Source organism: Acartia tonsa, chromosome 11, assembly GCF_053477335.1.
Source record: "Acartia tonsa isolate MP-2025a chromosome 11, ASM5347733v1, whole genome shotgun sequence".
Classification (NCBI taxonomy): domain Eukaryota; kingdom Metazoa; phylum Arthropoda; class Copepoda; order Calanoida; family Acartiidae; genus Acartia; species Acartia tonsa.
The window spans coordinates 439,686-456,322 of NC_137270.1; the positions used below are offsets into that span (position 1 = coordinate 439,686).

The window sequence follows — 16,637 nt, forward strand, 5'->3', positions numbered from 1 at the left end:
ATCCATTTTTAATTAGTTCTTTGTAATATAGAAAATAAATTTTCCCGAAAATTTTTTTATTTCAGGTGCAAGAACAAAAAAAACACAATGGACAAGTGTGGTCTTTGCAAGAGGAAAATCTCTTCCAAGGGGAACTCGACATTACATATGAGAATTTTTGAAGGAGAAAAACTGTTTATTTGTGATTTATGTGAAAAGACTTTCTCACAGACAGATCACTTGAAGGTTCCAAACACAGATGAGAAAATATTCAAATGTGGAATATGTAAAGAAACTTTCCATACAAATTATGAGATGACTCTCCATAATTCAAGCCATACAGGAGTAAAGCCATATTCTTGTGATACATGCGAAAAAGCTTTCAATTGTAAAAGTGAATTAACTAAACACAAGAGGGCCCATATAGAAGAAAAACCATACTATTGTTACACATGTGAAAAGTCTTTCAAATCTAAAAGTAATTTGGATAACCATATGAGAATCCATACAGAAGTAAAGCCATACTCTTGTGATACATGTGAAAAGGCTTTCTCACTACAAACTAATTTAACTGTCCACAAGAGGATTCATACAGGAGAGAAGCCATACTCCTGTGATAAATGTGGAAAGACTTTCTCACAAACAAGTCATTTAATTGTACATAAAAGGATCCATACAGGAGAAAAGCCATACTCTTGTGATACATGTGAAAAAGCTTTCTGTACAATTAGTGAGCTAACTGTCCACAAGAGGATCCATACAGGAGAAAAGCCATACTCTTGTGATACATGTGAAAAGACTTTCTCACAACAAAGACATTTAATTGTACATAAGATGATCCATACAGGTGAGATGCCATTCTCTTGTGAAATGTGCCAGAAATCTTATTACAATAGCTCTAGCATATCAAAACATAAAAAATCAGCTGGACATATCAAAAAGTTAGAATCTTCTGAGAATCAAAAGTTAACTCACTCTTGTGAACTATGCAAAAAATCTTTTTCCTATAGGTCAAACTTGGCAATACATAATAAATCAGTTGGACATCTCAAGAAATTAGAATTAAAGAATACAGTTCCACCCATTGCTTCTACCAGTTTTGTTGATTGTAAAGCTGATATTAAGCAAGAAATAAAAGAAGAAATATCTCTTGATGAGGATCCTCTCTCTATCAACATGGAGGATGAGAATGTTGAAGAAACTATTAAACAGGAAATAGAAGGAGAAGAAATTGAGGATAAAAATTGTATTGATATCGTAGAACATAAAATTTAAATATAATAATAAACAATTTTTTTTCTTATGTGATATACCAAATTTTGTAAATATTGTATTATTTTTATTGTAAATATTAAAGCGGGGGGGGGGGAAACTTTCACTTACTCTGTCATTATGAGGATTGATATTAATATTAGACTATGGGTTACTTCGGATAAAACTTTATCTTTAGGTTATATTACATTATTACCTAGCCAAATAATCATGGAGTAAGTAAAAAGTGGCAGAACTCCTCCCCCCCTCCCAACACTTTTTTTTTTTTTTAAATCTGTATATATTATTTTTCTTCTGGTTATTTAAGATTATTTGGTTAAAAGTATTTTTTCTATTTTGCAAATCAAAACTTATAATTTTTTTATTTCCTTTGATATTTTTTCAGATAACGGATAATAATGAAATGAAAGTATAATTCTTCCAGCCTTTATTTGAATAAATAGCTAAGATAAATTAGGTAAATGTGATTACCTTAATTAACCCTCAACAGTCGGGCCCCTTGCCGCACCTTTATCGGTCGGTGGCGGGGGGGGGGGGGGGGGCATACAACGCTCCTACCCCTATTATATCAGTTCCGATTAGATCTAGAGGGCTAAAAATTGTGACTGTCCCCTGTTTGATGAATTTCCAAATGTAAGTGAGTCAAAGTCAGTTTTCGCTTCCTTTACCCTTTTATTTAGCAACATTTGTTTTTAGGTCCTTTTTTACTTAAACATGATAACTTGCATAAATTCTGTCATAGTAGAAAATAAAAAAAAAATATTATGGTAAGATCAATATATCTCTTTCTATAATATAATCTTTTTTAACTACTAGCGGCTACTACCCAAGATGCCTCTATGGACACGTCAAACTGTTAGTTATGTTTTTAGATAATTATCAAAAATATCTGCATGGCGGCGTTTTTATTTTACTTTTAGCAATTTCTCTGGGGAGGGTGGTTGTACCCTCCTTCAAATTAACTATTAACCCTCCCAGGGCCTATGAGAATCTACCCTGTTAAGGAGAATCACATCGGTTCAGCGGTTAGCGAGATCCTTTGGAACAGACATCCTGTTACTTTATTATAAGGATGTAAGGGTATATTGTTTTAATAATATTGTTGACTGTCACTTTATACACATTAAAATCAGGGATTGAAAGGTATAAGACAATGGCCGATAATTTGATGTATATCCCAAATGTTAATACATAAAATTACCCCTTCTGAAGATATCAATTTTGGATGCATTTATAGTCCCCAAAGTTGTTAATCAAACGAACAAGATAACGTAATTATAAAACCTTGGGGACTAGTGTAATAATCAGCTCAATGTCTCCTCCCTCCCTTTTCCCGCCATTATCTTTATTTAAAATAACATCATTCATATTTTCTTGTTCAGTTTCTGATAAAAAGTGGGAGGAGTCCGCGCATTGAGCATCATATTTAAGTAAAGGGGCGGAGATTTTAAGTAGTTTTATTAATAAACAAAAGTTAATCATTGTTTATGATTTAGGTTGATAATTGAATCATTGTCAGTCACCAACTAACGTTCACAGTAAACAGTTCACAGTAAGAGAAATCCATTATACAGATCTACTTTATATTATAAGGTATTTATATATTATTGTGCTTTAAGTCATTACTGCAGACTCATTCTCTTATGCTATTCAATGCTGCTGCTTGAAAGCGAAGCTTTTCTATAAATAAGGTCGGTCCATCCGTATCTCTGTCCGGAATGGTAAGCTCTTTTAATTAAGTTAGTCATGTTAGAATTGTCATTTCTTTTCCAAACTTGGTATGGTTATTCCTGTAGTAGTTAGATATCACAAAGGCTCTGATAGGAAATTGACAACTTATTCATACGTACTGTACTAAATCAATCATTACTTGGACTAATTTAACCAAATTAGTTTTTTTTTAGGTTTTTGATAATTCATACAACCCCCTTAAGTAATTCATTACAATAGAATACAATTTTAAAATTTATTTACTGTGTAAATATGCATAAATATGACGTTTTTACTGACAATTATGTTGATTTTTACTCAAAGCTGTTACAACTTTTGTAACACCTCCGAAAAATATAAACCACAACCATGCACACTGCGCGTGCGGACAACCAGACAAGAAGGAAGCACAAACTACCTGTAGAAGAAGCCAGTCTTTTTAACACACTCAAAGTTTAACCATATATATATTCTAGTTTAAATGCCAAATTAGTGAAATATACCTTGTTGATAAAATATCTTAGTTATTTAAGCACGTAAATGTGTAAAATGGAGGCTTAGCCACCGTCGACTTTTTCGAACCGGTAAGTTTTATTCAATTTTTATATATTCATTTTATATAAAAATTTATTTTTTTTCCCGCGGGGTACTGTCCTTACTCAGTCCCTCACAAAAAGACTCATTTTAGTATATATATAATATCTAAAGTCACAAATCCCTTTTATAACCTAACCTTTACACATTATAATATAGCATCACACTGCTATAATTGTTTGTAAAAGTTATTGTTAAACTAATTCAATTAATATACCATATCTAAAGTCACAAATCCCTTTTATAACCTAACCTGTATATTGTACTATAGCATCACACTGCTATAATTGTTTGTAAAAGTTATTGTTAAACTAATTCAATTTATATAATTCTGTACGATTTTTTACATATTACACATAGCGTCATACTGCTATAATTGTATGTTAAATTTTGTCAGTTATTATAAATATATATTTTTAACCTGTATATTGTACTATAGCATCACACTGCTATAATTGTTTGTAAAAGTTATTGTTAAACTAATTCAATTTATATAATTCTGTACGATTTTTTACATATTACACATAGCGTCATACTGCTATAATTGTATGTTAAATTTTGTCAGTTATTATAAATATATATTTTTAACAAAAATATCCGTTTTGAATTCGTCCCTAAATCCATATAAATATTTAAGGCTAAATACTGCTTTTAATAAGTCATGGATAGGAACAGAGATTATGACGTCAGCGATGACGAAGGTTCTATAGGAATGAGGGATAGATGGAGAACTTTCGGACGAAGATTTGTAAGAAACACACCTAGAGCACCTTTATTAGTCCCTTCGGCCCCTACTCCACCAGTTAATTCCCAAAACTCCAATTCTAATAATGAAGATCAATTAAATGCTTTAAAAAATAATATGGGAGAAATGGTAAGTAGTCTTAACAAAATGGCAAGTGACATATCCAACATGCAGGTTGGTTCTAGTAATGCAATAAGGAATGATTTTAGCCAACCCCCTCCTAGCCTAAACCCTATACTTAGTTTTGGCCCTCAGAATTATCGCTACGCTACAACTGATATTCCCGTCTACAGGTCAAACCAACGAGATTTATCTCCTACGGGATTATCCACAATTCATGCTAGGGAACTTCTCTCTTCAATAGAGGACCATATAAATAAGGCTAAAGGGTTGGATAGAATAAACAAAGAATTACTATTAGATCAAACTAGCCAACAAATTAAACAAATCTTTAAAGCACAAAACAGTGAGAATACTTACAACGCCCCTCATTTAAAGTGTAACACCTTTAACAACCTTGAGCCCCCTTTCTTAGCAAATAGAAAAAACACGTATAATGCAGATAAACTTTTCCAAAAACAAAGGGTTATCCATCGTCAATTGATGTCCATAGAAACAGTAGGGCTTAAAGCTTTTTTAAATCAGTTGGATAGTTTTGATCTTTCGGACTTCAGTCCATGTGAATACAATATGTTAATTCACATGTCCATATCTAAGGAAATCAAAGAAAAATTGGAAATGGCTGGGGGTAACCCATTAGATCTCCCTACTAGCGAATATTTGAATAAACTTAATCGTCTTCTCAATGGGTCTATTACAAATATGCTAGACATCGATGAAAATTTTGCAAAATTTAAACCTTCTTCTAAATCCATTATGTCTATTTTGTATGAATACAAAAGATATATAGAAAATATTTCTGATGCTATAATTTCTGAAAAAGAAAAAAATAGGAGAATTATTAGTGCGGTATACAAGTACATCCCTTACGGCTTACGTCATTTTCTCAATTCAACCGCTGCCATTCAAAATGGCCAAATTACCCTTGCGGCTTTCGAAAATTTTTTGCGCACACATGAAGCTTCGATCGACAGTTTTCTTTCTAAAGAGTCTAGAGTACATAAAAACGTCGTTAAAAGGGTCGATGTAGACTGGGAGCAGGTAGACATTTGCGCAGAAGATCTTTACGATCACCTAAGTGATGATGAATGCAATTATGGCCCTCAGAATGTTTTTAAGTTAAACAGCTATCAAAATAAAGCTTCCCTAAAATGCGATATTTGCAAAAGGATAGGACATAAAAATAGTCAATGTATTTTTAACCCTAATGATAGCCTTAGAGTAGCAAATCTTCAGAATGTGAAAATAAAATTTTGTCTCCTTTGTAGAGATAAGGCTCACACTGACACTAAATGTCCAAACTTCCCTAATGTGAAACCTATTCCAATTGCTTGTCCCAATTGTCAAGATGCTGGATTTTATATGTATAATCACCCTGTAGATGCTTGTGTAAAGAATAATTTTTTAGAGAAGTTAAAAAGATCCGAAGTAAACACATAAGAAAACGTTGCAAAAAACTTAATGCTTATGATACTGAATATCTTTCTTCTTCCTCTTCTGATGATAATGAAGATATTAATAACAAATATAACAAAAAACCTATTACAGATTGTATGGAGAATCATATCGTCACCACAGATATGGAATCTGGTTTAATTATAAACAACGATAAAAATATTGCCAATACAGATATTATGTTAAATAAATCCGTCCTTGTCGAAAATAACGATAACAATATCGCCAATACAGATATTTTATCTAATCAAACCGCGTCTATTACAAATGTATCTAAATTAATAAATACAAATATAACAGAAAATAGTAATGTATTGACAAAACAAACACTTTTTATGGAAAAAGATGATTTAAATGTGAAATATACTACTACAAATGTTCCCTTTAATAAAAATTCTTATCTTACAAAGAATTATATACAACCTTCCCTGTCAAAGTTTATAGGAAAGACATCTTTTATGTGTTCTAACCTTTGGAATATTATAATTAATTTTAAATTTATTTCTCAAACAGGTTTATATTATCTAATACCTTTCCTACTATGCGTCTGCTCATTAAACCCTGAATTAGCAATATATATTTTTGCTTTATGTGTTAATATAATATGCGCCAGTAGTTTAATGTTAGGCTTGTTCCCACTGTATAAACTAAAAATAATTAGTAAATTAACATATACTATTCCTAATAAATTTAAAAAATCGAAATTGAACAGGAAATACAAATCTTCCAAAATTAGATTTAAACCTGCACATTTTAGCGGCCCTTTAAAGCGTATTTATAGTAACCTAATAAAAGCGCCGAAAAACTCAAAAGATTACATTAAACAAGTGGATCATAGAACTGGTTTAGAGCCTTATATTTTTGAAATTTATCATAACAATACAAAACTACTGTTCGAAATTGACAGTGGTGCAGGTTCTAATCTCGTATCCCGTGAGTATTTAGAACACTTAATCCCTAATTATAAGGAATATTTTTATAAAAAGGCTAAAAATACCCTTCAGTCAGTAACTGGCCATGATATAAAATGTTATGGTTTATTCAGAATCCCTTTTTATCTCCCAAATTATGGTGATATAGTCTTGGACGTCCTAGTAACTGACAATGTTATTGATAATTGCTTCTTATTAGGTAGGGATTTTATTAAGGCAGCCTGTGTTACAATAGTATATGACGATAGCATAAACAGTGCCAGGCTGGAGTACAACAGAAAATTAGCCCCTAAAGTTAAAGTTAACGACCATTTAACGTTTCTTCCGTTTGAAGAAAAACTAATAGTAGGAAAGATTGTCAATAACAAACAAAACACTTCTTATGAAATTAAAAACAGTTTTTCTAGCCCTCTGCTATACAAGCAAACTTTTAAAGAAAATAATGATATTTATATCACCGCTACCAATAAACTAAATATCCCAGTTAGTCACAAAATTTCCTCTATTACATTAATAGAAAAGCAAAAACAACTTTGTAATAATAATAATAAAAATAATGCCATTTTTATTTTTGAAAAAATTATTTCAAAGAATTGCTTTAATTCTATTTTTCCATTATTAGCCTATCTTTATACACAATTCTGGATAGCTTTGATAAATATTAAATTTACTTTGGATGATATTATGACAATCTTACCCCTAAATTTTATATCAAAACAAATGCTGTTATTCTTGAATAAAACCATTTTGCTAAATAACTTAATTTCCCATATTTTGGTATTGTATACTGACAAATATACAACTATTAATAAAATAGATAAAACAATAAAAAAAGAGGTTAAACCATCCCCAAATGTAATAGATGAAAATGAGTTTTTTCAATCTTTCCAAAATGATTTAGACATCGGACTTAACATCTCAGATGTTTTAGAAACAAAGTTGTCTACAGTACAAGATATAAAAGATTCAATTACATGCCAATTTGAAAAGGTTAAATCAAGAATAGCTAATTTAATTTATGATCTGCAAGTTTATTCAAAGCATACCTTTGATTGCGGATCCCTCAATGAATCTTTTATACCCAAAATGTCAGTAAAATTATCCAGCCCTGTATATCGTAATACAAAGCCTTATAGCCTTAAAGCAACAGACAGAGAAGCTGTCGATAAATTCTTTGATCTACTTCTTCAAAATGGGTATGCTGAGATAGCTCCCCCACACTTATCATTTGGCAACCCTGTCTTTACTGTCCCTAGCCGCAGCGAAGATAAGTCAGAATTACCTCGCATCATAATAGATGCCAAATACAGCAATGAAGCTGCTTTTGGGGGAACAAGTGCCGCACTCCCTGATTACAAAAATCTGTTAAGCCCAATCATTAAAAAATCTAAATATATAACCACAATTGACCTGAAAAAATGCTTTTATAGCATTCAGGTAGACAAAGAAAGCATGGATTCTGGGGCGATGAATGTTTTGACAGAGAAAGCAGCATACATAATGAAACGCGCTCTTACAGGATTCTGCCAAACACCGTCCTACCTCGTTCAGACCATGCAAAAATACTTGCACTTAGACAAAAATGGTCAATTAGATTTTATTCAAAATTTACTTATTTTTATGGATGATATTATCTTATATTCTGAATCAGAGGAAGAATTACAAAATCATATTTTAGAAATAGAAAAACTTTTAAACAGGTTACACCTGATAGGAGTAAAAATTTCAACTTCTAAATGTACACTTGCTTTTGATTTAGATAGTTCAGATGAAATTCATATTCTTGGGTATAAAATTAAGAATAGAAAAATCCTTTGTCCTGATAAAAAACTTAATGAAATAACAACTTTAGGGGAACCTGATTCTTTGAAAAAAATGCAAAGCTTGTTAGGCAAAATAAATTACTATAGATCTATTTTTCCCCTTTCTGTTCATGAACAATGTAATCTATTATATAAAAAATTAAACCCTTTTATTTATGATTCAGAAGCTAAACTAGCTTTTTCTAAAATTAAAGAATTATTATCAAAAACCGAAAGGTTTATTGATGTCCCTAGTGAAAACAGCGTTAACGTCTTACTAACAGACGCGTCACATTATAGTATAGGATCAGTACTGCTGAATGTCAATATGTCAGAATGCGTTAAAAAATTCCCTATTAATTCGCACAAAATTGATCCCAATATTATTCATCCCTATCCTAAAGATACAGAATATATATGTTTAAATGAAAACATTATAGAAAGTATTTTTAAAACAGCAAGAAAACTTAATCATAGATCTTTTCCAGAAGATTTTACTAGCGCCATGACACACTTATATACCATCCTAAATCTCTATGATTACGATTTTGTAGAGTTCATGCCTTATACCAATAAAAAGGAATGTTTGTCTACGCTACATAAGGAAGTTTTCTGTAAAACAATTCAGCAATTAAATACTGATTTTTTGATTAACAATGATCATATTTTGTATTACCTATTATATGGGTGTACAAAAATGTTTAAAACAAATATAGTATTTTCTACACCCTGTAGTACAATTAAAATCGGAAATTATAGCGAAGATATATGTTTCTTACTCCATGATTCCTTAATTTATGGATTGAATGTAAAAACACCCAACATTCTCTGTAAAAAAACTGTGCTACGCTTCGGACCTAATCTTATGACATTATCAGAATTTAAAGACTATTTTATAAATATCATTAAAAATAACACATATGAAATGAACAAACATTTGGTTAAAATAGTTAGCTTTTACTCTAAAGCGATTCCCTTAGGTTGTCTAGAAAAACAAGGTATAGCATATCTAGAAATTTTTAGTGTATATGCTAGCCTAAGATATTATGAACCTCAAATTACTAACAAATGCACTTACCTTTTGTTAGATTCAATGGTAGTCAAAGGAGTATTAACAAGACATAAGTTTTCATCACGAAATGTCAAAATTGATAATTTAGCTAATAAATTATACTTCTGGTATAAAGGTACGGCGTTATATTTCATACATGTAACAGACAAACAAAATTTGGCTGATGTTTGGTCACGCCTCTGTCCAATAGAAATTTCAACTTTTAATAATAGTGTTAAGCCTTATTATACGGATGATTACCTAACTATATCAGAATTTCCAATTTTGGGTAATAATAGCAATGAAAAAGAAGGTTATTCAGTAAAAAAAGTACATACTAAATTTCCCAACGTAGGAAAATACTTTTCAGATAAATTTAAAGAGTATTTGTCTACGCCAAATTTTATAAAACTACAACTGGCAGAAAAAAACTGCCCTGATTCCCTCCCTCATACAATAAAATTTATAGATGGTAAAATTTTGCTACCTCAAATACTATATTTACCTTACATTTGCTTTATCCATTACTCGCTGATGCATATGGGAAATCAAAGGCTCTGGAATTATGTAAACAATTATTATTATTTCAATAACAGAAAATTAGCAAAACTCATTTGTGATAATCTAACTGCTAACTGCCTACTTTGTATTCAGAATAAGCCAAACTCTTTGCGCCTAAAAGAAGGATCTACCTTTAATAACTCCATTAATTCTCCTAATAAGCTCATTTATTCTGACCTTCTCGAGCTACCTACCTTTGAAAATAAGGTTAGAAAACAAGACCCTAAAGCATTGCTAATAATTAAAGACGTTTACTCAACGTATACTAGTATATATATTCTTCAATCTAAAACATCTAGAGCTATTATGAACTGCCTGAGTAACTACTTCTCAGTTCATGACATACCTGCTTCATTTATTAGCGACAATGCTTCAATTTACAAAAGCAAGTTAATAATGAGTTATTTTAATAATCTTAATATTAAAGTTCTTAACAGCTCAATCCTTAAATCTAAATCACGTGGATTTATCGAACGCGCCGTCCGTACCACAAATGAAATGTTGCGAATTTATAGAGAAAAATATACTACATTAGATCTTAGTCATATCTTGTCTATAAGTTGCGCAATGCTAAATAAAATCCCCTTTTTAAATGAAAAATTGTCACCATATAATATTCAATTTAATTCTTTAGATGGAATAATGGATGGTGAATTTAAGGATCCGACCGAAAATGTTTTTCAGTATGTGTTGAATGATAATTTAAATCTATACTCAGAACAATATAAATTAGAGGTCCAACAACTAATCAAAGATTGTAGAGATAGAGTAGTTCAATACAAAATGCGCAATTCCGATAAGAAAAATAAAAATAGAATAGACCATAGTTTTCATAGTTTCAAATTAGTGAAATATACCTTGTTGATAAAATATCTTAGTTATTTAAGCACGTAAATGTGTAAAAAAGCATTTTTCTTGTAGACAATAAAATGATTATAACTTTCGTTCTATTTAAGATAAATTGATGAAATAAAAAGTACATTCAATTTTACTAAGCTGAAAAGTCACTTATTGATTTTAAGAAATAATATACCCCTTTGAGTGGGGGAGGGGGGGGGGGGGCGTTTAGTATCGCAATAAGAAACTAATGTAAATTTCTTTTCTACGGTGGGTTTTAATGATTCATATAGCAGCCAAACTGTTTTAGGCAATACCCATTTGTCTGTCTGTCCCTCTGTCTGTCTGTCCTTTTGTCTGTCTGTCCCACCACTTGTCTGTCTATCTGTCTAACTGCCTCTCTTTTGGATTTCAATGAATCATCTAGCATAGCCTAATTGTAATTTGTTAATGTCTGTTACTATTTACCTGTCCCTCTGTCTGTCCGCCTGTCTGTCTGTCCCTCTGTCTGTCTGATCATTCACAGGTTCTCTATTGGATTTTATCTAATTAATTGTCTATTTTAGTAAAACTTTGATAATTCTTCTTGCCCATCTGTCTGTCTATCTGCTGAGTTTCTACCCTCCTTGGTCTAACAGACTTATTCACTTAATTTATAAAAAATTAGATTTAACTAATAATAATATGGTGGTATCTTGTACCAAGAGATACACAAATAACCTTGTGTTTGAAAAACAAATAAAAAATGATTCAATTTCTTGTATGAAGAAAAGTGTAATACATGTTCCTTTAATCTCTTTGTACATCAAAAATATTTTTCAAATTTATAATATCAGGTTATATTCCATTAATTTATTAACAACTAAATTTGTTGACACCCCACTTATGACTTTTAACAGCCCCCTTTAACTAAAATCAAGGGCGATTTTATTAAGATTTTACCAAAACTACTTTACATAAGAAATTTATTACATTTTAATTTTTTTTTATAAAAAGAGGATTGGGATATATCTCCCTCCCAACATTAACTTTAAAAACTATTGTAAAATATAGTAAAAGTTATAAACATATATCTATCAAGATCATTAAAGGAATTAACTCAAGTTTAAGGGGGAGGGGGGGGGGCTTAATGCAACCATCTCGTAATCAATGCACAAATTGCACTTAGAATTCGAATTTCGTTACAAAACTTGGCATGAGTAATCCTTGGTACATCTATTTTCCCAAAATGGAACAAAAAGTTGGAAAAGTGCAGCTGGCGGCTCAGTCATTTAGCCTATTTTGGGGTATATTCAGGGCGAAACTATCATTAATTTCATAGGAATCAACTTTTTGAAACATATTTTTGCTTTAAATATCCATTTTTAAAATTTCTTGTACCAGCTGCTAGAACTGGCTGAAAATGGCTGGGAGCGGCTAAGAGTATGAAGAGTATATATATAGGGCTTGACATGTCTAGGGGTAGGTTTTTATTGGTACTGAGCTCAAAAATACTACTATAAATAGTGGGGGTCCATCCATTTGGCAGCTGGGGCTGTTACACAAACTGTTAAAAACCTACCTAGAGACATGTCACAAGCCCTATCTACTCATTCTACTCTTGGCTGCTCCCAGCTGAGCTGCGGCCATTAGCAAGCTGCCAAATGAATTTTTTGTGGTATTTTTGAGCTCAGCACCCATAAATACCTACCCTTAGGTACATCAAAAGCCCTATCTACTTATCATACTAATGGCCCCTCCCAGCTGTTTTCAGCCAGTTCTAGCTGGGAAGTTGGTGGTACTGAAAATTAAAATATGGTTATTGGTATAATTTAACATACATTAAAGCAAAAGTATGTTTTTGAAAAAACCTACCCTAGACATGTCACATCTTCCAAATTTAAAATTGCATACATAAATAATACAATATTTGAGGCCATAATTTACTATAAATATGAACACTATCTGTGTAAAAACTCTTAGGGAAACCCCAAATAAAATTAATGGTCTATTTATCAATAAAGTGGGGTTTGGTGCTGGAAGGTGAGCAAAATTGATATATATTGAGCTAAAATTTTGTAACTGCCTGGTCCAGTAGTTACTACATCTAAAAGAAAAACAAAATTAAAATTTTTTTAAGTTAGGTAAGAAAAACTGCAAAAATGGAATTTGACTTTGCAGATTTCTTGCTACACCTTCATATGTTATAATTGAGACTGCTCCATTTTTTTGGTAAATTTCAGGTTTATATTTACATACTAGAATTGAAATTTTGTAATAATCTTTAAAATTGAGATCACACAAAAGAACTAAAAAAACATTCTTTTTGCAGATTTCAAAAACTTTGAAGTGCTCGTGAGGTCACAATTATTGCATCACAGAAAAAAATATTTAGCATGGGTCATTTTTTTGCTTAAATCAACCACATTTTTACTGGGGGCAAAAACTTTTTCAAAATTTTTCCATGGCGGGATGATTTAATCTACAATATATACTTTTGGCTGTTGACAGCTGTTCTCAGCCATTTTTGGCAGTTTTCAGCTGTTATGACAGCGAAATCTAGAAATTAAAAAAGTGTTTTTAGTAATATGTCCATGACATAAAGTTATAATGTTAATTAAGAAAAGTTTAATTCCATGGAAATGTTCAATTTTTTATATCCTTATAAGCCTTTACCCAGCTGCCACTATTTTTGGTAGTATTTTTCAGCTCAACACCCATTAAAACCTATCCCTAATGGATGATTCCTACGTAATTATTGCTGGACTTGCCCTGAAAATAGCCCAAAAATGGCTAAACAGCCATTAGACATTACTTTTCCAACATTTTTTCCATTTTGGGAAAAAAGATCTACCAAGGATTACTCATGCCAAGTTTTGTAATGAAACTCGAAATCTAGGTGCCATTTGTGCATTGTAACGTGATGGTTGCCTTAACCCCCCCCCCCCTAAGCTTAACTTTTTGTTAAATTTTGAAAAACAGACCTACTAAGGATTACACATGCCAATTTTCATAACAAAATTTGGATTAATTGATTATGGGATGGTTGCATTAACTCCCCCCCCCCCCCCTACATATGTATGAGAGTTTCCTCATGTCTCAATTTACTAATTAAAAGTTGTACAGTACAGTTGTACAGAATATTGCAAGATTTTTTTAGTAAAGTCTGGTAATTAATTTACCTAAAAATAGATAGCATAGAATTATCTGAATCAGTGACTTGCTTAAATACACCCTCCTTAAACACCCCCATCCCTACTTTATTTTAAGGGGTGTAAATTTATTTCCTTTACTCCCCCTTGGAATTTATAGAGGGGTGTATCTGAGGGTGTAGGCTCTTGTCAAGAGGGTGGACATGGGTGGACACCTAGGGAGGTGTATCCATCCCCCTTAATTTTACAAGGGTGGTGTAAACAACCCCTACACCAACCTTTTGCACGCCTTTGATCTTAACTATACTTTCAGAGTACATAAAAATGTAAATTCAGTAACTATTCTACAAAAATTATCTTCCTAAATTGATATATGATTTTCAGGGTAATCTCCGCTGGACTAAACATTAAAATTTTATGGAAAAAAAGATATCTTTGGAACATGCATGTCTTGAAATTATCCCCCCTTTGTACTCAATACGCATTTTTAATTCTAAGTGCGTCAATTTTGCGTTTAAAGATACCCTTAGTTTAAGCATTAATTTCTCCAAAAAATGATGAAAAAAGATAAATTTTTTTTTGATAAAATGATAAAAGTATATGTAAAATGAAATAACCAGCAAAAAAAATTACAAAATTACGTTAAATAGAACGAAAATTAGAGCGTTTTGTATGCCTTATAAAATGCGTATTTCTCATGAAAATTGTAACGATTTAGTGTGTTGAGTAAAATATTTACAAACTTCCCGCTTTTATAAGTAGCTAGAATACTTGTGATATGATTCAGAAAGTGTAGCAACTGCTTATTCAGTTCTGACGTCCATAGTGTTCAATCGTTTTAACCACTAATTTTAATCTACAGAAGGGGTAATTATGTGCATCATTATAGGGGATGCAAATCAATTTATTTAGAATTTTTTTATCCCTTTAGATCTCTGAATTTATCTGACATTATCTTTTCTTGAGTTTTCTGTGCACAATTTATATAAATGCTGTCACTCCATGTTTGTCAGCTTTGCTTTTATAAATGTTGTCATCCTTGTCTATTACTTTCTTTCTACAATTTTTAATAGCAAAGCTTTTTCACATTTGTCTGTATTTACGTCTATAACACTAGCTCTTAGCATAAATTTAGGCATATCAGATGATTTCTTTAACAATAAGTAAAGGATCTGTAAAATTGTTGCTAGAAAGGTTGTTTGTTCTTCTAAAATTATTTAGCTTTATTGACAACAACTTGGATATGGAATTTAAAATTCTTTATTGTTTTTTTGGCCGTCGGCGTCTGTTTTTTCTTGCTTTGCTTCTATGAAAGTTGTTATCCTTGTTTCATTTTGTATTTTGTGTTTTAATTAACAAAAATAATATTTCAGGAGATTGAGAGAGGATATACCAGCATGAATACCTGTGATATTTGTAATAAGAATTTTACAAATAAATCTAACTTGGTTGTTCATATGAGGGTTCATACAGGTGAGAAACCATTCTCATGTGATCAATGCCAAAAGTCTTTCACTTATAATAGTAATTTGATTAGACACAAAAATATCCATACAGGTGAGAAGCCATACTCATGTGATCAATGTGAAAAGACATTTACAACTGGTAGTAGTTTGACTAAGCACAAAAGGATTCATACTGGAGAGAAATCATTCTCATGTGATCAATGTGAAAAGACATATTCACAAAATAGTGAATTGACTGTCCATAAAAGGATCCATACAGGTGAAAAGCCATATTCATGTGATCAATGTGGAAAGACTTTTAACAGAAATAGTGAATTGACTGTCCATAAAAGGATTCATACTGGTGAGAAACCTTACTCTTGTGATCAATGTGAAAAGACATTTTCACAAATTAGCCATTTGACTCAGCACAAAAGGGTCCATACAGGCGAGAAACCATATTCATGTGAACTTTGTGACAAACATTATATCTCTAGTTCAGAGTTATCAAGGCATAAAAAATCCCCTGGGCATTTAGAAATGATGAAAAGCTGTAATAATACAGTTCCAACTTCTGTATCTATTAGTTTAATTGAATGTAAAGAAGTTTATATCAAGGAAGAAATTAAAGAAGAAGAAATATTTGAAGAGGATCCTCTCAATATTGATCCTCTCTCTATTTAAATGTAAATGAATGAGAGTGTTGTAAATTATTTCATCAGAGAATTTCTTCCTGACAACATAATTTACTACATGTAAAAAAATATCCGTAACATCTCTACTTTATCATATGACTAAAAGCATCGCCCCTTGCTTATATGGATTTAAAGATTCTTAGTTTAATAAAACTTTCTAAATTAGTGAACTGTTTATCCAGCCGTTTATGAGATAGTATTGACCATGCATACATACATCCAGAAAGACATCCTATAAGTGTATATAATAAGCTATTTGTATTTTAACTTAGAATTAATTTATTGATAATGACAAATATTTTGTTTTA

The 16,637-nt window shown here is 31.3% G+C and overlaps 1 protein-coding gene across 1 annotated transcript in view; it reads left to right on the forward strand.

Annotated features, from left to right (window-relative positions):
* The window catches only part of LOC145332414 (uncharacterized), a 35,128-nt gene that overhangs the window by 10,079 nt on the left and 8,412 nt on the right, over positions 1-16,637 (forward strand). The window contains exons 2-4 of the mRNA XM_080177412.1: positions 66-1,708; positions 2,748-2,844; positions 15,563-16,312. Of these exons, the coding sequence (XP_080033538.1) occupies positions 15,587-16,312 (726 nt within the window). The 5' untranslated portion in view covers positions 66-1,708; positions 2,748-2,844; positions 15,563-15,586. The remainder of the gene's footprint in view (positions 1-65; positions 1,709-2,747; positions 2,845-15,562; positions 16,313-16,637) is intronic.